At 32.9% G+C, this 22,190-nt stretch overlaps 3 protein-coding genes and 3 non-coding genes across 16 annotated transcripts; 5 read left to right on the top strand and 1 right to left on the bottom strand.

Annotated features, from left to right (window-relative positions):
• Positions 1 to 26: 26 nt before the first annotated feature.
• LOC132303420 (uncharacterized) lies at positions 27 to 2,491 on the bottom strand. Its single transcript, XM_059800661.1, has 2 exons — positions 2,309 to 2,491; positions 27 to 676 (listed from the first exon to the last, which is right to left on the bottom strand). Exons 1-2 carry the CDS (start codon positions 2,426 to 2,428, stop codon positions 203 to 205), a joined length of 594 nt encoding a protein of 197 aa, XP_059656644.1. The 5' UTR covers positions 2,429 to 2,491; the 3' UTR covers positions 27 to 202.
• Positions 2,492 to 7,126: 4,635 nt separating this feature from the next.
• Positions 7,127 to 7,597, top strand: LOC132303419 (uncharacterized). The gene has a single exon (XM_059800660.1). It carries the CDS (start codon positions 7,224 to 7,226, stop codon positions 7,431 to 7,433), a length of 210 nt encoding a protein of 69 aa, XP_059656643.1. The 5' UTR covers positions 7,127 to 7,223; the 3' UTR covers positions 7,434 to 7,597.
• Positions 7,598 to 8,563: 966 nt separating this feature from the next.
• Positions 8,564 to 22,013, top strand: LOC132303418 (uncharacterized). 11 transcript variants are annotated; one of them, XR_009481205.1, is made up of 9 exons: positions 9,282 to 9,643; positions 10,107 to 10,220; positions 10,354 to 10,561; positions 14,571 to 14,647; positions 17,460 to 17,785; positions 18,187 to 18,347; positions 18,439 to 18,647; positions 21,226 to 21,355; positions 21,548 to 22,012. XR_009481205.1 is itself a non-coding variant. In XM_059800657.1 (4 exons), exons 1-4 carry the CDS (start codon positions 9,380 to 9,382, stop codon positions 13,198 to 13,200), a joined length of 657 nt encoding a protein of 218 aa, XP_059656640.1. In that variant the 5' UTR covers positions 8,595 to 9,379; the 3' UTR covers positions 13,201 to 13,506. The 11 variants fall into 11 exon arrangements, 3 of the variants coding, with proteins under 3 accessions (XP_059656642.1, XP_059656640.1, XP_059656641.1); XR_009481204.1 differs by lacking the exon at positions 21,548 to 22,012 and having other exon boundaries at positions 17,460 to 17,569; positions 17,677 to 17,785; positions 21,226 to 21,541; XR_009481209.1 differs by lacking the exon at positions 21,548 to 22,012 and having other exon boundaries at positions 18,187 to 18,305; positions 21,226 to 21,541.
• LOC132305966 (small nucleolar RNA Z161/Z228) lies at positions 13,600 to 13,696 on the top strand. Its single transcript, XR_009481765.1, has one exon. It is a non-coding gene; the product is annotated as a small nucleolar RNA Z161/Z228 (small nucleolar RNA).
• LOC132305956 (small nucleolar RNA Z105) lies at positions 13,787 to 13,861 on the top strand. Its single transcript, XR_009481756.1, has one exon. It is a non-coding gene; the product is annotated as a small nucleolar RNA Z105 (small nucleolar RNA).
• LOC132305965 (small nucleolar RNA Z161/Z228) lies at positions 20,952 to 21,048 on the top strand. The gene has a single exon (XR_009481764.1). It is a non-coding gene; the product is annotated as a small nucleolar RNA Z161/Z228 (small nucleolar RNA).
• Positions 22,014 to 22,190: the final 177 nt, after the last annotated feature.

The following is a 22,190-nucleotide window of genomic DNA, read 5'->3' as shown; positions in this document are numbered from 1 at the left end:
TTTTTAAAGATAAAGGAAAAGACAAATTCTACCAGAAATGCTTCTTCATCACTCACATTTAACAATTAAACAATGTCATACATTGTCTTGTACAATTTTGCAACAAAGATAGGAGGAGGACAATGTTGACTGGGGAGACAGGTTCCCTAGTACCCATTTCTTTTCCCCCGCTCATTTCGGACATAGGAGTAAGAATTCATCACTATTCATCATCCCCATCCAAACCCAAACCCTGTATGATATGAGGAAGTTCCGAAATCTTGACTGGGAGTGCGGGGGCTTCAGTATGCTTTTGGGTTGACGAGGATTGTTTCTCCCCATCCTGGTCATTCTTACCGGGACGTTTTAGGAACCCTGTGAGCATGCCACCGACAAAACCAAAAGGATTGGTCAATCCATTTTTAACTTTCAAGATCAGAGAGAACTCAGATATCTGCCATGCAAGAGTGAGGAAAATCACAGCTGAAAGAAGGCAATGAGTTACGAAATTCTGCCTCTTAACCTCTCTAAGCTCTTTGACAATCTCATCTCTTCCAACTTCAATGCTACCGCCATCCACCTCTTCAGAAGGCCCCGTCTCTGTCCCCAATATGCCATCTGCAGGGAAAGCTACCCCTATTGGATCAGATGATGGTTCAGGTTGCAGAAGTTCGTTATCTACTTTGAATGTTTCCAACTGTTAATACAAATGACAAGAAACATATAAATTTATTTCTCTACAGAATTATACAAATATTCTCCAATCTTATTACAAAATAATTCAAATTCAAGCAAATAAGATGCTTTGGAATTCAAAAGTGCAACACGTGGTAGATGGAAGTAATAGAGGTGGTGAGTACGGGGTAATGGAGCACGACACCATTGTGTTGGTGGAGCCATTGACAAACAGGGCAACGGAGTTCGTGATGGCAATGATGGTGGTTAAGGTTGCAACACCAGAAATGGTTGCTGGCATATTTGATGATGATGGTGGTGGTTAGATGACCGGTCGTGGCTCCACGATAACATTAATGTCAGAAGTGGATTGATAGCACTGATACAACGTTTGCAGTGAATGGTGATGAAATGGACAATATCAGTGCTAGAATTAGTTTGTTGTAGCTATGGTAGTTATATTGGTGCCAGAATCTATGGAATTAGGTGAAGATAATTATAATGATTTGTCATTATGATGTTTACGGTTCATTTCCCTCGAAATTCAAAAACCAACAAGTACAGATGCTAAGCAAATAGTTTCGAAACCAAATTACGGAGCACAATAATAAGCTTTCCAAGTTTCCGTAGGATGATGCTGAATTTTACACTCGTTCATAATTTGAAATCCTTTTTGAATAAAAAAGGTACTTTTAACTTAAAAACACAAGAAAATATATGTGTTTGACTCGAATGAACTCAAGAAAAATGAATTAAAACAATATGAATGTAGGCAAGGGAAGTGAAAAAGGGATCCAATGTCCATAAAGACACCTCTAACTAGTTAAGAGTTTGTCCCTTTAGTAGAACAAAAATAGGAAAAAGAAGGGAAGGTGGGGCTGGATAATTTTTCCACTGACTGGTAGGAGGAAAAGGGGAATGGAAGATATGAGAGGAAATAAAAAGACATTTCCCAAAATTGGGAGCCGTCCCACGACTTCTACATTTCTTCCCTTCAACTACAAGGCGTGGGTCTCCGTCCAATTGTGACCTGAAAGTTACGAGTTTGAATGAAAAAACCTAAAACGGCCTCTTTGTGTTAGACTACGCAATAGCAGGAGACACCCTAAAACATATACTCTTTGCATTAGACTCCGCAATGACAGAAGACTCGTGCACTTAATCAAAAAGTTACGAGTTTGAATGAGAAAACCTAAAAGTCTCTTTGCATATGACCTCGCAATAGCAGAAACCTCGTGCACTGAACTTAACGGGTGCTTTTCCTCTTTACCACTAAAAAAGAAAACATGGTCCATCTCTTTAACTTCCCTATCTTAGTTCCAATCTTTCTGTCATAGCACATACAAATTTCTGGCAGTTCCTTCCAATTTTACTCACATTCATTCAATCAAAATAAGGTTCTGCAATTTCTTATTGAATCTCTCATGCAACATGGAACATTAAAAGACATATGTTTCTTTCTTAAAACAGATGCAAATTTTAATTTTATTTATTTATTTTTTCTTCTGTAACTAAATCAAGCCATAGAACTAGGAACAAAAAAACTAAATCAAGCCCTAGAAAACCCTAGCCCTATATATCAATTTGTTGGTGACCAAACAATTTAATCGGGAGAGAGATATAAAGAGAGTAATTGATAGGTTTTGGGTTTCACCTGAGCAAGCAATCTGGAGAGGAGGAGGGTTTGGTCTTTGTTGTAATCAGTCTTTTCTTCTTCCATTAGTTGTTGTATTGCAATCTGTATTAGCTCTATCTTGTCCTCCTCCGATTCCATCTCTTTTTCTCTCTCTCTCGATGTGACAATTTTTATTTCCTTTTCTTTTTCTGTTGATTGATCTCAGAGTTGCACTAAATATGAAGGTCAAAACATTCCAAATGCCACGCAAAACCATACAATTCTGACACGTGGCACTTGATAACCCTATCTGTCTCATCGTGGCTCAACATCAGCTTGCCAGCTCGGGCTTCGAATTGCCAGTTTAGAGTGTCTATGGGGTAAAAAACATACTTCTAAAGTTTCAATAAAGGTGCACATGGGTATGATGCAAATGGTTCCTCTTGACACATTTAAATTATATTTTGATTAAATTATTTTTATATACACATTTTATATATTATTATTTAAATATATATCATTTTATGAATTAACGAAAATAATCATTTAGTATATGAGGGTATGATATACACTTTAAACATATTATATAGGTATTTTCTGCACTTTATAAATTGTTGTTCTTTTGAATATTTTGATTTTAAAAGTTATATTTAATTGAGAACGTAATTTTATAGCGATTTGAATAATACGATAATGGTAAGTTTTTAAACACCCATTTATTTATTTTTATTTTTTCTCAATAAAGATACAATACCCATTTGTTGCTATGTGAAAAATTATATATATATATATATATATATATATATATATGTAGGTGTGAAAATTTATTGTAAATTCTAAAATTTTATAAGTTAAATGTATATTGTTTATATATAATGAATAAGTATCTTTAATTAAAATTTTTAATTATATATATAATGAAAATGGATAATCATATCAAAATTTAATTGAGAATAAATTTTTTATTTATTTTTAATTATAAAATGAATTGAAATTTTCATTTCATATGATTTACTTTACATTAATTTGACAATAGTGATAATATATATATTTTTAATTTAAAAAAGATAAACCGTTAGCCAAAATATATGGAGAGAATTTTTTTTCAAAAAAGTGAGAAAATTCTTAAAAGTGCGTTAAATATAGTTAATGTGCACATAACATTCATATACTATAAGATTATTAACATACACACCTCCTTGGACATTTTTAGAAGAGCAAAATGGGTATTACAATATTACTTTTATGTCAAATTTTTTATTGAGGGTTTTTTCGCACAATTTTAAAAGAATATGAATGTTTTTAGCACACATTTTCAAATAAGGGTGAAAGTATTACGGCAAAATATACATTAGGCCTGAATGTTTTCTGAACCTGACCCTATAAACAATTGGATGGTACGATGAATTTTTGGTGTTCGGACAAATCGTAGTAAGTATACTGAGTGTAAATTCGAACCCCTGCATCGCACAAGTCTTTGATTTAAATTTTCTGAATGAATTGAAAATCCCCCCATTAAAAGACCTTTAAAAAAACAATACTGTTTTAGACTTATCATTAAATTATTTACGTATCTATCTTTATTATAAGTTTGAGTTGTAGCTAAAATTTGAATTTGATAAAAGAATTAAGCATGAGTTGACGAGCAATGTTCAAGCCAAGCTCAACTGGACTCGAAAAATTGGGCTCTCTCTCACACACTTCTATCTCCTCAACTGTTCGATTATCTATAGGCCTTTAGCGTTGAAGCCCAACATTATACTCCATAAAACATAAGTTGTCTAATTATAGCGACCCTATAAAATTTTACTTCAACTTATCTATCATTATTATTTTATTACATAAGATAGCATATCTCCATTCTATCCACCGGATCCCATTCAACCGAACATATTCCTACATTGTGAATCATTCTTAACTGCTGCATTTAATCCTTTCAAGAAGGTTTGTGGAGGTGGTCTGATTCGTCGAAACCATCTTGGTCATCCCATCAAAATTGCTTCAATTTTTCTAGAAAATGTCGGTGCTCTGTCACTAGCAGAAGGTTTGATTCTTCGTGAGTCTTGGGGATATCAGGATGTTGTAGTAGAGGGGGATTGTCAATCTGTTATGAATTTGTAGGCTTCTATTGAACCTTTAATGGTTGTTTTTAATTATGCAGTGTCTCTTTTCAAAGCTTGTTTGGAATCATCTCTTGCATGGGTTTCTCGTCAAGAAAATGTCGTTTCCCACTTGTTAAGCAAAAATGCTCTAGTTATTAAGTATTTATTTATTTTATTTTTTTTGGGAAAATTACAATAGTATTAAAACACACTAATTCCATCCTCAATATCACGTGCATGATCAGTGTTACCACGTGCAGGACTGTTGTGTGTGCAAATGGGTCAGCGTGTGCGAATCCAAGTGCCTTGATCCACCAACTTCCGCCCCACCCTCTCCCATATCCAATTTTTTATAACTTTAACCCCACTTACATAAGCCCCTCTCCACCCTCCCATTCCACTCCATTCCCTCTTATTACTTCAACCAATCAGTTCCCTTTCTCTCTCTCCACATTTCATTACAAGAGAGAGGAAAAAAAGTACGAGAAAATCATATCTCACTAGTCTGTTTAGGTTTAGAGTTTGTTTGTACTTGAACTCCTTAGACAGAGTCTGAAACCGATTATCTTGTTTGGCGAAGGAAAACAACGGAGAGAAAAGGGAAAGATGTTGAACTGGGGTCCAGTGTTTGTTGCAGTGGTGCTATTCGTTCTGTTATCACCGGGTGTGCTGTTTCAAGTGCCTGGAAACCATCGATGCATAGATTTAGGCAACTTTCGTACTAGTGGTGCAGCCATATTTATTCATGCTTTGCTCTATTTTGCTCTCATATGTGTCTTCTTGCTAGCTATTAAAGTTCACTTGTATTTTGGTTAATGTGGATTTTAATTTGAGTGTATTTTAATATATATATATATATATATTATTTTTGTATGCTCCATCACATTGGAAACTCATGGTCTACATTGTTAATGTTATGTATAACAGTACCAAATCTATCTTTGGTTGAATAATAATACTGATCAGTTCTTTGAAAGTAATGTTACTTCTTGTCTGTCACATTATTTTCTCTCACAATTTTTTCTTGTTTCGACATCCTTTGAATTGAAAATTTAAAATGAAAAACATAAAAAAAGAAGAAAATTTAGGATTTCTTTTTTGGGTTTATAACATATAATAAAATTTTCAAACTTATTTACCCGAAAAAAAAAAAAAACATAGAATAAACAGTGCTGTTTTTTATGAACATTTCATTGATAGATTTGCAAATTTTGGCTAAGGAGATGAGTTATATCGCATGTTCATCAAACTCAATATTGTTTCATAACTTCTACGCTTGTAACAATATTATTGGTTTACTTGTTGCATGGGAGAATATGAGGCTTCTGTCTGGTTACAACCCTCAGAATTTTGGGTAGGGTTCATTGGGCATGAAGACTCTGCTTGTGTGCCCCTGCCCTGAACCTTCCTCCACTTGTGTGAAATAGACACATTTGGTTGATGGGTTTGTGACCTTAAGCCTAATACTTGCTCTTCCTTTTCGGTATCACTTTAACCACCGGCGCAAATCACCTGCAGTGCAATTCCCATGCTGTTTCTTACAGTGAGTAGTAAGTGGTCTTGATTTGGCCACGTTTTGCTCCACTTAATAGACACTAACACTATGTTTGACAATTGCACCACTATTTATAAGTAATATTTCACCACCATTTTTAAGTAACGTCACAGAAATCTAAAAGTAATATCACATAATCTAAAAAGTAACATCACTACCATTTATAAGTATCTTTCACCTATGTGATATTATTTTTTAAACTGTGCGATATTACTTTTAGACTTCTGTGATATTACTTATAAATGGTGATGATGTTACTTTTTAGACTATTTTTTCGTTTCATCACTTTTATAAGTAACATCACAGAGTCTAAAAAGTAACTTCAGTATTTGTAAAAGGAAATATCATTACTTTTAATTTCAAATAATAACATAAATGATATGTTAAATTGAGTTATGTTTATATGTGACATTACTTTTTAGATTATGTGATGTTACTTATAAATGGTGGTGAAATGTTATTTATAAATAGTGGTGTAATTGGCCAAACACGGCCTTAGTATCCGTTAGCTGAAGAATGATGTGGTCAAATATGAACCACTTAAAAGTTACAGCAAGAAACTGCATGGGAGCCTCACTGCAGGTGATTCGCGCCCCTTTAACCACACATGTGCGTAGAATGCTTAACTTGCTTGTCAAACTCCATACCTCAGTGACATACTAAATAGAATGCTAGCTTAACTATTTAAATGAATGTGCCCATATTCGAGTCTAACTCCCTTTAATTTGTCAAGATAAAAATAAAAAACTCCATACATACATAAAATATATATATATATATATATATATATATATATATATATATATAGAGTAATGGCAAATACTAATGCACAATAGGCATACAAACATACAAACAATTAACACAAATTATGGGTCACTATCCAAACACCCATGGACCAGCACGTTATTGTGTCACTTTTTTTAATAAAATAAATCAGACAGTGATTCCTCTTTAATAAGTTCATCAAAACAAGAAAAATATTTAGGAGGAAAAGTCGGCAAGTTAAATGATAGCGTCGCGAATAAGAAATAATTGGGATAGCGTCGTGCCATAAGAAAACGTCACATCACTGCCACACATGCTCTGGCATCTGTCCAGACAATGCACCGTCAAATTCCACTCTCTTTCCACCTGTTTCCTACACTCTTTCAAGTATTCTTTTCTTCATTCCATCCCTCTCATCATACATATACATAACATATATATATACATATATATACACACCCACACCCACACCCACATACACACACAAGTAATTTACCTATACGGAGAGAAAGAGAGAAATTAAGTAAGAAAGATGGCGGATTGGGGACCAGTGGTGATAGCGGTGGTGATGTTCGTGTTGCTATCGCCGGGATTGTTGTTTCAGATACCTGGGAAGAGCAGAGTGGTTGAGTTTGGTAATATGCAGACAAGTGGTATGTCCATTCTCGTCCATACCATCATCTATTTCTGCCTCATCACCATCTTCCTCATCGCTATAGGGGTTCACATCTACGCTGGCTAAATTACCTACGCTACTTTCACTTCCTTTAATTTGGAGCGGTCTTCATCTCTATCTCTGTCTTAATTTCTTTATGTGATTCAACAACTACAACATTTCAGCTCTGTGGGCTGTATTGTAATTTTCTCTCTGATATATATATATATATATATATATATTTTTCCTTATATTTTAGATTTTAGCTTTGTGGGCTGTATTAAACCTTTTTGAATTGTTTATCTGACATAGAAATGTTGGAGTGCATTATATTTGTTTTAAAAATCGAAATTATATTAAAATTTGATAATAATTTTTTGTAAAATTGTAAAGGGAATCACAATATTTTGTGAATACTCAAGAGTGTGGAATAATTTTCACAAGCACAATTGAACTACCGATCTCAAGAATATGAGTGACGTAATCGATCTTATATGTGTCACGGGTTTTTCAAAAATTATATTTGATAAAAAATCTGATTTTAAAGCGACTTAACAAAACTAGACCAAATGTTTTAATATTAGGAGCAGCAACAAACCATTTTTGCCCCCATTAAGTAAAGATTTCAATTCGCAAATTTTCAATATTCTTTGGTATGCGGCCATATGGATGATTCATTGAAAAATGTAAGGTACCAAGTGTAACTAGATTTGTTTTATCTTCAGAGATTTTACCAACTAAGCTATTTGCTGAAACATCAATGTTGTTGACATATTGTAGAATCCAATCATATCTGAGCTCTCTTACTTTTGCCACCAAACTTATTTGCTCCACTCCCATTGCGGAGAAACTTTTGTTAGACAATAATGATAATAGGTGGTAATGATCCCCGAAGGAATGTTGTGTTCACGATTTAGGATGTGAAGGTTTTTAAAATTGCATTATTGTTGAGTAATGTTTTCTCTGAATGAGTTAGAATGAGTTAGATGGTAGACGTAACAACTTGAGAAATAGAGTTGTATTGTGTCCAATTCACAAAAGTAGTTTTTCATATAATTTGTTTCCGCCGAGGTCAATGATTCAAATCTTTGAACAATTTTGTAACGATTAAGGAATTTGCCTAGTTAGATTACAGCTACAACAATAATGTTTCTAAGTTAACCAAAAAAAAATGTTTCAAGGGAATTTAGAGAACCAATTGAACTTGGAATATTACTTGAAAGACTATTGTTCACTATATCTAAAAAATTTAACTTTTATAATTCGCTCCGAATAGTTGATTGGTCCAAGACAAAATCTATTAAACTCTCCATTGCACATATTGATAATGGAATTGTACCATTTAGACGATTCTCAAATAGATACAATATTTCTGTCTTGGACATCAATTTATCCATTATTGATAGAATTGGTCCCGAAAAGAAATTGCTATGAAGAATTAAATTGGACGCATTAGTGGATCCAAAGTGGGAGGAAACCATCAAAACAGTTACGATACTATATAACTTTGGATATTCTAAACGGATTGGTAGCATCCCTTTTATTTGGTTGCTTGATAGATCCAAATAAAAATCTAAGGTAGGAAAGGAGGGGGGAGTCTAAGGTATAAAAACCCTTCCTTAACTTGGTTGTGGGGTATTTTGACAAAAAAATTTTAAAAAAAATCCTGATTAGTTTTTTTTTTGGTTAAAGAAAAATCCTGATTAGTTGATAAAGAGTTTTTGGTAAAAAATTAATAAAAGGAAATTTACTGGAAAATGGGGAAAGTCAAGGGGTTAAAATCCTGGTTAGTTGATAAAGAGTTTTTGGTAAAAAAATAATAAAAGGAAATTTACTGCAAAATGGTGAAAGTCTAGGCGTTAAATATGTAATTTAACCTTATTTTAAGCTGCATCTGTTTTTCGTCCTATACTTTTATCCAAACATGTCCTAAAATCAATTTACGTATTTATATATCTATTTGTTTTTACCTTTGGGTTTGGGTTTGGGTTCTCTCTCTTTTTTTCAATAAAATCGCTGCTGCTGCTGCGAACATGGATTCTTCTGGTTCTAGCAGTGGTTCGAACTCTTTTGAAGGGTCTGATACATTACCGAAGAAAGCAATACCTCATTGCCATAAATTGTACTATGACGATGAAGACGAAAAGCAGAAATCCAAAGTCTCTGACATTGAAGACGACGTTGTCCCTGATATCGGCAGTGATAGCGAAAGCGATTCTGATGGGTATGGAGATGGGCTTCGCGGGATGACCAAGAAAGAGTATCTGGAGTACTATAAAGCTGTTGGAATCAGCGATGTAAGTGTCTCTTCGATTTTCAAGCTAATGCCGTCAATATATATATATATATATATATATATATATATATATATATATATATATGCCCTCGATAGCAATTTGTTTTAATTTTCTTTGATTTGATTTCATAACGATTTGTGGAATTTCATAGACTTCAAATTTGGAATGATTGCTATTTTACTTTTATTAGATGCTTATGGTGAGGTTTTCTCATTACTTGATTTGAGGAGATGAAACAGTGGAGATATATTATATGGATCTATATGAATAATGTCAATAATTTATTGCCATTTGAACTTCTTTGTTTTTGTCTTCTCTGAACTGTGATTACACCTTTAGTTTCTATAGTCTATTATACTGGAACATCAAAGTAAAGCCCTCAATTGTTAATCTCTATATATATATGTGTGTGTGTATTGAATGTCAATAATCTATTGCATGACTAAATTTATGTACATTACAGGGGTTTGATGTTCCTGAATTTCCCCAAACCTTTGCATTGGGTATCATTATTCCATTTCTCAGGCCTGGTGTGGAGTTCACACGGATCACCGATCATTTAAACAGCTTAACAGATGTTAGAATTTAGCAGTTGATAATTACAACAGAAGACACGTTTGTAATTTTATTTTTACCGTTTGTTTATCCTTTTGTGCAATAAATTTTCAATTCTTTTTAACCCTTCTTCTATATTGTAAAATTTCTTGTAGGATGCAAATTACGAATTTGTGAAGGTTGTGAAGGCAAACTCGATGCCTGTTGTTGGTTTCATGTATTATATTACCTTTGAGGCCAAGGATAAGGATAAGGATGACAATCCTGTGGAAACCTTTGAAGCAAAGGTGTATTTGGGAATTACGGATACAGATATGGATGTCTTGATATGCAGGCATAAAAAAGTTACTATAATCGACCAAGGTAAAATTAATTCAGTAACTAAATACCCAATTATTGTAATGTTCTTTGATTGATTTAATGATAATTTGTGGTATTTGATAGACTTCAACTTTGGAATGACTGTTGTGTCTGGTAGTAAATCCTATGTGTAATACCCACAAAAGTTTAAAATTGATTTTTAAAATAGTTGAGGGTCAAATGATTAATCTTGCGAATTTTATACTATAGTAGTATATGAGTAGCCCTACTCTAATTAAGAATTTGGTATATAATAGTAAGTTAGTTTATTTTAATTTGTTAGATTAATTTAATTAATTTAAAATTGTTTTAATAGATTAAAGTGACATGTAATTTACAGGAAACCAATGACTTCAATTATCAGTGTTATTTTATTATTATTATTTTTGGATGGTAAAGCAAACACACACACACTTTTTTGCCCATACCCGAACTCGAACCCCTCCCCTCTTCTTTGAAGATGAGGAGGTTATACCATTAGGCCAAAGGTCTTTTGGTAATTATCAGTGTTTTTAAGCCTCATGAATAATAATTGACTGCTTAACAAGATGTAATTATTGTGTGTGATTGGCTGGAAATTGTCTAATGAATGTGGACTAAACTTGTTATCAAATTTAGTGGGTTAAATATAGAGAGCATAATCAATGCAAGTATAGGTTGAGGTATTGATAAATGAGTAACTGGGCGAATATATCTATAGGTATATGAGCAGACAGATTATGCACGTGCATATGATTATATGTGGATTAGTATGATCAAGTTCTAACTCTCAAGAAAACCTGTATTCTGTATATACACATAAGTTGCATAGATGGTTAAAAAGGAACTTGTTGTCGAATTTGATTTGGTTGCACGAACTTGCAAAGGAACACAAATTTCACTCAATAATTGATTTATGAATCCATTTTGAATTGCCCATAATTTAAACATGTATTGAGCCTATTTGGTGGTCGAATTTGGGTTTGAAAAGGCTGGATTGTAAAATAGGGTTCATGGGTGTAAATCTGATCAGAAAACAATTGGGGAAGAAGATGAACAGTGAGCGACGCAAGTCCATGTGCACCTGGAGGTGCGTGGGGCGTGTGAGGCTTCGATGGGTGGTGGTTTGGCAGCATAATGGACCTTCCTGACTCCACATGCTTAGGACAGCATGATGGGCCTACCCTCTGATCCATCTGATAATTATTTATAATTAATAAAATTTAGAGAAAAATAGAAATAAGTTTAAAAAAATTTCATAAGTTACCAAAAAAATATTGTTGGTAATTCTAAATAAAAATTTACTTAATCAAGTAATTTTAGACTGACTCTAGGCTGTTTAATAATATAATTACCCAAAAATTGGTACTTCTAAATACCGAAGTCGAGAGTATGGGAAGCAGTAAAGAGTTACACAGGTATATAAGCTGAATATGGATGATGAATTTTAGATATACTCTTCCTATGTTTTGAGTTCATGTTTGGAATGTTAAGTATATAAGTGCAAAACACTTTACCTAAATGGCGTACAATTGTAAATGATATATCAGATGGATGATTACACCTTTGAGGATGAGAACAATGCTTGAGAATGCATTGAATCAAGGTTGTTAAAATCGCGATTCTAGTTTCTAGAATCGCACGATTCTACGATCCTAGACCCCAGAACGAGTTAAATTGCTCTTTTGGGTAGAATCGTATGATAAAATTGTAGAATCCTACAGTAGAATCGTAAGATTCTACCGATTCTATACGATTTTATTGTGTGCCTTGTTTTTTTGGGGGTATACACTGTTTTTATGGGTTGATCTCTGTTACTACGTAATAAGAAATTCCAATGATCTTGGGGCCCAAAACAGTAAAGATAAAGATGAATTTCTGAAATTGGTGAACATTGAAGACTCAAAATCTAGTTGCTCTTTGACATCAGGCCTTTTTTTGGTTTCTTAGTTTTTTGTTCAGATGTTCCTAGTTGATTAATGCATGGGTATTTCTTAATCAGTTGTACCTTTGTTAATCTGTTATGTTTATGTTCCATTTATGTTTTTGGATATAAATTTGATAATTTTGTTAAGTGTATAATGTTTATAACTTAATGTTATAATTCAGTAATTCATATAGTTAGTAGCATCCGAGTTAGAAGCACTAGCATCTCTCCCAGAAGTTGGTTAGCTACCTCTCATTTTGTTTTGGGATTCTTCTCAGTCATCCTAAAATTAGGATTCATCTCTTGTCAATAAGTAATAATTCTTTTTTATTATTATAATTTTTTTTATAAGCAACATCTAATAAGTTATAAGTTATAATTCATATCTAATTGAATTGATGTTGAAAGTTTGAAACTGGATTAGTTGAATTATTTGGATATATTAGTAGCACTACATTCTCTTATACATCATTATATTTGGAGTGGTACTTCTATACAAGTTTTTGTGTTTTGGATTTATTCTTGCTATATCTCACAGATATAAGATAGTTTGAAACGTTTTCTACTAGTTTGCTAGAATCTTACTCTATCCGATTGTGTGGAGCCCCCAACAATCCTACATAGAATCCCGATTTTAACAACCTTGGTTCACACTACTACTTTAGGTGAGAGTCGGAGGGGATGTCGAGGACGACCTTATGATGATTATTATGCTAAATGTAGGTACCCATCTTAACTTGCTCAAACAAATTTATTTTATTTTATTTTATTTATTTATTTAATTTTTTTTCCCAGTGATAACTCTCTCTCTCGCTCTCTGTGTGTGCGCGCCTTTCTCTTCAACTTCCTATATATATAAATTTTAAAAAAAATAAATAATAATAGGACACGGACACAACAAGGATACGGTAATAAAATAATAATATAATTTTATTATATCTATGTTTCTATAAATATATAATTACTGAAGCTCTAAATTTCCTCTTATTTTCCTGTGGTCTCACAGCAGCCATTGAAGCAATAATCATTCTTTTTTTTTCAGTCTATTCTGCTCTCACCCTCTCTCTATATCTGTTTGTTTGATTATGTACATACATATCTCTCTTCTCTCATTTATGATTCTATAGAAACAACGAAACTAGATGATGATTTTGGATAAATTTCTCACGACGGTCATTTGAGACACCTTAATGTGTCATAATTGATGCTATCATCCAATGTTTATGATGGTTTCAATATCTTAATATTGTTTATTGTTCTCATTATAACTTATATATATTTAATATATTTATATGTATAAATAAAAATTGTTGATAGAGCGAGCATAATGATGATGAACTAAACATATATTCCGATTGTTTTCATGAAAGGAATACATAACCTCCTACTCATACTGAATGCTTGCTTATATTTTGTATTCAATTTGTGATTTTTGCATCTCGGGGTTTCAATTATATGTATATATATATGTATGTATGTGTATATATATATATATATTTAAGTAAATTGATAGAACAGAACATTTATCGAATTAAGTAGAGAATAGTTTTTCAAATTCTGCACTTTTTTTTTTTAACCCGGTAAGTGGGTTTTTATAACCATTTATTGAATTAAGTTAATCTTTGTCTTTTTGCTATTTAATATGGTAGTCAAAGAAACCTTGTTCGAGGATAGAAAAAAAAATTTGAATTTGTTTGTCATTTTGAATTTGTTGACAGTTGAGTCAGAAGTTTACTATCACAAAAGATCAAGTTTGCAAAAGTAAAAAAAAAAAAAGGGGGAAAAAGGGGTTGGAACGGGTTGACCGGCCCATTGGGTGGGTTTGGGCGGGTTTTGAATGGGTTGGGTATGAATAGGTCAATAACCCATTCCCAATCCGTCAATGGCGGGTCATAAATGGATATAATAATAATTATTATATGAAATGAATGGTGATAATGTATCTAAAGTGATTAGAGATAAATTATATTTGATTAATGTACCCTATAAGGCTTATATGAGTTGTATTTATATATGAAAGTACATGGTTAGATTGATTTGTTGAACAATGATTGTATTTAACAATTTCTTGCTAAACTTTTGAACTTTTCCTTTATATCTTTTCAGGTACTCACTCCTGAGAGTGTATTGGGTTTCTTTTGGATGGTTGGTAAGGTTGGGTTAGAGTCGACCACTAAGTTTAGGTACGTGACACAGTGATTTGAGGAGATGAAACAGTAGATATCTTTTATTTGGGTATATATATGAATGGCAATAATATATTGCCAACTCTTCTCTATTATTGTTTTCTCTGAACTACCCAGTGATCTAGTTGTTCATGTGTTTGTGATGATGCTAGTATTGGAACACCATGGATTTTGGGAGATGAAACACCATGGATTTGGACAATAATGCTAGTATTGGAACACCATAGTTTGGTTCTTAATTAGGATTTCTTAATTAGGATTTTGATTTCACTTCTCCATGTCCATTTTTGTCTTATTTTTTTTATATGATGGGGTATTACCCAGAGATCTAGTTGGTTAAGTGCCCAGTCCTTCCCCTCCTTTTGTCCTTTGTGAGTAAAAAAAAAAAAACAAAAAAAAATTCTTTATGTGATTAAACGACTACTAACAGTTTAGCTCTGTGGGCTGTATTGTAGTAATTATTTCTTTGATATTTCTTTTTCTTAGATTTTAGATTTTAGCTTTGTGGGCTGTATTGAATTTTTTTTGAATTGTTTATCTAGAATATATGTAGACATTGAAATGTTTGATGCATTATATTTGTTTTAAAAAATATATTTGAATTTAATAGTAATTTCTTGTGAAATGCTAACGGATATAGACACGGGAATCACAATATTTTGTGAATATTTCAGAGTGGAATAATTTTCACTAGCATAATTGAACTCCCCATCTCATAAATATATGTAAACTTTTATGTGTCACATGATTTTTCAAAAATTATATTTGATAAAAAAATCTGTTTGTAAGGTCACTTAACAAAACTAAAGCAAATATTTTAAATTAATCTCACTGTCTAAATCATCCATCAGAAAATGCTGAACCATAGTTGGTGAGTGAAATCAGGAGCTTATTTTGCGATAAAAAGGATAAAATAGGCTCGAGTGGTATACAAATTGCAATATGATGGAATTATACAAGACAATGCATATATTATTGCACACACAATGTATATATTATTGCACACACAGAATTACACATCCTCTCTAAAAAAGAGGAAAACAACCAAGCAAATCACAAAGGATTGCACTTATAGGGATATTTCACTTGAAAACGAATAGATTATAAACGAGCCCTTCTCAATGCAATCATAAGGGCTATCATTTCAGTCATGTTCTCCACGAACTGAAACAAGGCATGCCTCCATGTCTTCTTTATCAACAAAGTACCAAAAACAGCCCAAAATCTGACGACAAATCCCGGTCCTACAATAGAACCATGCCATGTCAAGATCATTTCCGTTGTCACTATCATTCAGACCACCTCCATTGAGAGGAGGCATGTTTGGTGTATCACTGCCTAGGCACTTGGTTGGAAGAGGAAGTCCACACAGTAAGGGGTTACCTTCATAAATCGACGAATCATCGAGTGTTTGGAGCTGATTGCCAGATGGAATTTTTCCTACCAAGTTGTTGTGAGACAGATTCAAGTGAGCCAAAAGTGTCAGTGAAGATAAACTTTGAGGAATTGGTCCTGAGAGATTGTTGTTTGAAAGATCTAAGGTTTCCAAATATCGCAAATTTCCAACGTTCTCTGGTATGTGTCCTGACAGACGATTTATTGAAAAATTTAAGGTACCAAGTGCAACTAGATTTGCTATCTCTTTAGGGATTCCACCAGCTAGGCTATTTGCTGAAAGATCAATGCTGTTGACATATTGTAGAGTCCAACCATATCTCAACTCTCTTCCTTTTGCCACCAAACTTATTTGCTCCATTCCGATTGCTTGGAAACTGTTGTTAGCCAATAATGATAAATTTCCCAAACAAGTGGGAATGATCCCCGAAAGATAGTTGTGTGCAAGATCTAGGATGTGAAGGCTTTTAAGATTGCACCATTGTTGAGGAATGTTTCCTCTGAATGAGTTAGATCACAAGCGTAACACCTCAAGAAATGGAGTTGTGTTGTATCCAATCCAGAAAGGTAGTTTTCCATATAATCTGTTTCCCCCAAGGTCAACGGTACAAATCTTTGAACAATTTTGCAAGGATTGAGGAATTTGTCCACTTAGATTATTGCCACTCAACAATAATGTTTGAAGAGAACTTAGAGAACCAATTGAACTTGGAATATTACCTGAAAGACTATTGTTTGCTACATCAAAAAATTTAACATTTGCAATTTGTTCCAACAATGTGGGAGCTCCCCGAATAGTTGATTGGTCCCCAAGGCAAGTACTATTAAACTCTCCATTGTACATATTGATGATGGAATTGTACCATTTAGACGATTCTCAAACAAATACAATGCTACTAAATTGGGCATCAATTTATCAATATTTGATGGAATTGGTCCCGAAAATAAGTTGCTATGAAGATAAAAACTGGACGCATTAGTGGACCAAAGTGGCAGCCAACCCTCAAATCTGTTATTACTCAAGTCAATACTATCTAATTCTGGATATTCTAAATGGATTGGTAGCTTCCCTTTTATTTGGTTGTTAGATAGATCCAAATTGACTACTTGAGAAGATAACATGGAAAACCATTCCTCGGCAATGGTATCTGCAATTCCAACATTCTTAAGGTACACATCAGTGAGTTCATTTTGAACTTGAAGCCATACCGGAAATCTAGGACCCACTAGGCAGTTTTCTATTTCAAGAAATTTGAGCCTGAAAGGAGGTACCCACTCGTATGTCACATTGAAAATCAAGGATCCGAATATTTCTGTTGATATTCTAAAATCTTCTAATCTCGTGAGATTCCTTCCCATGAATTATATTTGAGATGTAAGGATCCGAGTTTTGAGAGCTGTCCAAAACTTTCAGGAATGGTTCCATTCATTTGATTGGAAGAGAGGTCAAATTCTTGCAAGGATGACAAATTTACAATCCATTTCGGAATTGAACACCAGAAAGAGTTTCCCGAGAGATCCAAGGTTCTGAGTTTTGAGAGCTCTACAAAACTTTCAGGAATGTTTCCATTCATTTGATTGTAAGAGAAGTAAAATTCTTGAAAGGATGAAAAATTTCCAATCAATTTCAGAATTGAACCCCAGAAAGAGTTTCCTGAGAGATCCAATCGTTGAGGTGGGCTTCGTGGGATGACCAAGAAAGAGTATCTGGAGTACTATAAAGCTGTTGGAATCAGCGATGTAAGTGTCTCTTCGATTTTCAAGCTAATGCCGTCAGTTGTTCGTCTATATATATATATATATATGCCCTCAATAGCAATTTGTTTTAATTTTCTTTGATTTGATTTCATAATGATTTGTGGAATTTGTTTTATTTGATTTGATTTCATAACAATTTAATTTTCTCATTACTTGATTTGAGGAGATGAAACAGTGGAGATATATATTATATGGATCTATATGAATAATGTCAATAATTTATTGCCAGTTGAACTTCTTTGTTTTTGTTTTCTCTGAACTCTGATTACACCTTAAGTTTATATAGCCTATTATACTGGAACATTATAGTTAATCTGTATATAAATATATATGTATTGAATGTCAATAATCTATTGCATGACTAAATTTTATGTACATTACAGGGGTTTGATGTTCCTGAATTTCCCCAAACCTTTGCATTGGGTATCATTATTCCATTTCTCAGGCCTGGTGTGGAGTTCACGGATCACCGATCACCGATCATTTAAACAGCTTAACAGATGTTCGAATTTAGCAGTTGATAATTACAACAGAAGATACATATGTAGTTTTATTTTTACCGTTTGTTTTTCCTTTTGTGCAATAAATTTTCAATTCTTTTTAACCCTTCTTCTATATTGTAAAATTTCTTGTAGGATGCAAATTACGAATTTGTGAAGGTTGTGAAGGCAAATTCGATGCCTGTTGGTGGTTTCATGTATTATATTACCTTTGAGGCCAAGGATAAGGATAAGGATGACAATCCTGTGGAAACCTTTGAAGCAAAAGTGTATTCGGGAATTTCGGATACGGATACGGATGTCTTGATATGCAGGCGTAAAAAAGTGAACTACAATCGACCAAGGTAAAATTAATTCAGTAACTAAAAACCAATTTATTTTAATGTTCTTTGATTGATTTAATGATAATTTGTGGTATTTGATAGACTTCAACTTTGGAATGACTGTTGTGTTTGGTAGTAAATCCTATGTGTAATACCCACAAAAGTTTAAAATTGATTTTTAAAATAGTTGAGGGTCAAATGATTAATCTTGCGAATTTTATACTATAGTAGTATATGAGTAGCCCTACTCTAATTAAGAATTTGGTATTTAATAGTATGTTAGTTTATTTGAATTTGTTAGATTAATTTAATTAATTTAAAATTGTTTTAATAGATTAAAGTGACATGTAATTTACAGGAAACCAATGACTTCAATTATCAGTGTTTTTAAGCCTCATGAATAATAATTGACTGCTTAACAAGATGTAATTATTGTGTGTGATTGGCTGGAAATTGTCTAATGAATGAGGACTAAGCTTGTTATCAAATTTGGTGGGTTAATTATAGAAAGCATAATCAATGCAAGTATAGGTTGAGGTATTGATAAATGAGTAACTAGATAGCTATATGAGCAGATTATACATGTGCATATGATTATATGTGAATTAGTATGATCAAGTTCTAACTCTCAAGAAAACCTATATTCTGTATATACACATAAGTTGCATAGATGGTTAAAAAGGAACTTGTTGTCGAATTCGATTTGGTTGCACGAACTTGCAAAGGAACACAAATTTCACTCAGTAACTTGATTTTTGAATCCATTTTGAATTGCCCATAATTTAAACATGTATTGAGGCTATTTGGTGGTCGAATTTGGGTTTGCAAAGGCTGGGTTGCAAAATAGGGTTCATGGGCGTAAATTTGATCAGAAAACAATTGGGGAAGAAGAGGAACAGTGAGCGACGCAAGTCCATGTGCACCTGGAGGTGCGTGGGGCGTGTGAGGCTTCGATGGGTGGTGGTTTGGCAGCATAATGGACCTTCCTGACTCCACATGCTTAGGACAGCATGATGGGCCCCTCTTATCCATCTGATAATTATTTATAATTAATAAAATTTAGAGAAAAATAGAAATAAGTTTCAGAAAATTTCATAAATTACCAAAAAAATATTTTTGGTAGTTCAAAATAAAAATTTACTTAATTAAGTAATTTTAGACTGAGTCTAGGGTGTTTAATAATATAATTACCCAAAAATTGGTACTTCTAAATACTAAAGTCGAGAGTATGGGAAAGCACTAAAGAGTTACATGGATATATAAGCTGAATATGGATGATGAATTTTAGATATACTCTTCGTAAGTTCTGAGTTCATGTTTGGAATGTTAAGTCTGTAAGTGCAAACACTTTACCTAAATGGCGTACAATTGTAAATGATATATCAGATGGATGATTACACTTTTGAGGATGAGAACAATGCTTGAGAATGCATTGAATCAAGGTTGTTAAAATCGCGATTCTAGTTTGTAGAATCCCACGATTCTACGATCCTAGACCCCCCAAAATGAGTTAAATTGCATGAAAATCGCTTTTTTGGGTAGAATCGTATGATAAAATTGTAGAATCCCCAATTCTATACAATTTTATTGTGTGCCTTGTTTGGCCTTGTTTTTTTGGGCTTATACACTGTTTGCTCTTTTAATAAGAAATCCCAAAGATCTTGGGGCCCAAAATAGTAAAGATAAAGATGGAATTCTGAATTTGGTGAACATTGAAGACTCAAAATTCAGTTGCTCTTCGACATCAAGCCTTGTTTTGGTTTGTTAGTTTCTTGTTCATATGTTCCTAATTGATTTATGCATGGGTATTTCTTGATCAGTTGTACCTTTGTTAATCTGTTATGTTTATGTTTTATTTATGTTTTTGGATATAAATTTGATTTTTATGCTAAATGTGGGTCCATCTTAACCCGCTTAAACAATTTTTTTTTTGTCAACTTCCTATATTTATAAATTTTAAAAAAATAAAATAAAAATAGACACGGACACGGACACGGACACGGCTAGGATACAGTAATAAATTAATAACATAATTTTATTATATCTATGATTCTACAAATATATAATCACTCAAGTTCTAAATTTTCTCTTATTTTCCTGTGGTCTCACAGCACCCACTGAAGCAATAATCATTCTTTTTTTGTATCCATTCTGCTCTCACCCTCTCTCTATATCTGTCTGTTTGATTATGTACACACACACACACACACACACAAACACACACACACACACACACACACACACACACACACACACACGTATATTTATGCATTATGTGTTTTTTTTTTTCTCTCTTCTCTCATTTATGATTCTATAGAAACAGTGAAACCATATGACAATTTTGGATAAATTTCTCACGACGGTCATCTGAGACACCTCAATGTGTCATAATTGATGCTATCATCCAATGTTTATGATGGTTTCTCATTATCTTAATATTGTTTATTGTTCTCATTATAACTTATATATATTTGATTAATGTACCTTATATGAGTTGTATTTATATATAATAGTACATGGTTAGATTGATTTGTTGAACAATGATTGTATTTAGCAATTTCTTGCTAAACTTTTGAATTTCTCCTTCACATCTTTTCAGGTATTCACTCCTGAGAGGCATGTGACAGACTAGAGCTCGTGATTTGGTTGGCTCACTCCGGTTCATTGTGTGTATTGGGTTTCTTTTGGATGGTTGGTAAGGTTGGGTTAGAGTCAACCACTAAGTTTAGGTACGCGACACCATGTATTAGGTTTGGTAAAGTGATTTGAGGAGATGAAACAGTAGAGAGCTTTTATTTGGATATATATGAATGGCAATAATATATTGCCAACTACCTTTCTCTATTATTGTTTTATCAGAACTACTATTATATCATATTGTCAATTTTCAGTTTTCTTCATGTGTTTTGTGATGATGCTAGGTTGCTATTGGAACACCATGGATTTTGGGAGATGAAACACCATGGATTTCGAAGAGTATGAGAGAGTTTGGTTCTTAATTAGCATCTTGATTTCACTTCTCTATGTCCATTTCAGTCTTAATTTATTTTTTTATTTTTTTTTATTTTTTATGTGATAGGGTATTATCTAGTGATCTAGTTCGTGTTCGAGGCCTCCTTCCCCTCCTTTGTGAGGATAAAAAAAATAAAAAAAAATATTTTCTTTATGTGATTAAAACAACTACTAACATTTTAGCTCTGTGGGCTGGATTGTAATTTTTTCTTTGATATTTGCTTTTCTTTTTCTTAGATTTTAGATTTTAGCTTTGTTGGCTGTATTGAATTTTTTTTTTTGAATTGTTGATCTAGAATATATGTAGACATTGAAATGTTTGGTGCATTACATTTGTTTTAAAAATCGAAATTATATTCGAATTTAATAGTAATTTCTTGTTTAAAGTCGAATTTAATTGTAATTTCTAGTGAAATTCTAAAGGATACAGACACGAGAATAACAATATTTTACGGATATTTCAGTATGTGGAATAATTTTCACTAGCATAACTGAACTCCCCATCTCATAAATATATGTAAACTTATGTGTCACGTGATTTGAATCATCCAT

The sequence above is a fragment of the Cornus florida genome, unplaced genomic scaffold (assembly GCF_030987335.1).
Source record: "Cornus florida cultivar Cherokee Brave unplaced genomic scaffold, ASM3098733v1 CherokeeBrave_3.0.0_Hap2_Chr04, whole genome shotgun sequence".
In the NCBI taxonomy this organism is placed as follows: domain Eukaryota; kingdom Viridiplantae; phylum Streptophyta; class Magnoliopsida; order Cornales; family Cornaceae; genus Cornus; species Cornus florida.
Note: the sequence above shows the minus strand (reverse complement) of the source record. Positions and strands in the feature narration are given on the sequence as shown.

Excerpts from the sequence above, each read along its gene's own strand:
- LOC132303418 (XM_059800657.1), top strand. The coding sequence starts at position 9,380 with ATGGATTCTTCTGGTTCTAGCAGTGGTTCGAACTCTTTTGAAGGGTCT. Across the intron at positions 9,644-10,106 it reads AAGCTGTTGGAATCAGCGAT|GGGTTTGATGTTCCTGAATT; the intron begins GTAAGTGTCTCT and ends TGTACATTACAG. Across the intron at positions 10,221-10,353 it reads ATTTAAACAGCTTAACAGAT|GATGCAAATTACGAATTTGT; the intron begins GTTAGAATTTAG and ends AATTTCTTGTAG.
- LOC132303420 (XM_059800661.1), bottom strand. The coding sequence starts at position 2,428 with ATGGAATCGGAGGAGGACAAGATAGAGCTAATACAGATTGCAATACAA. Across the intron at positions 677-2,308 it reads TCTCCAGATTGCTTGCTCAG|TTGGAAACATTCAAAGTAGA; the intron begins GTGAAACCCAAA and ends TTGTATTAACAG.
- LOC132303419 (XM_059800660.1), top strand. The coding sequence starts at position 7,224 with ATGGCGGATTGGGGACCAGTGGTGATAGCGGTGGTGATGTTCGTGTTG.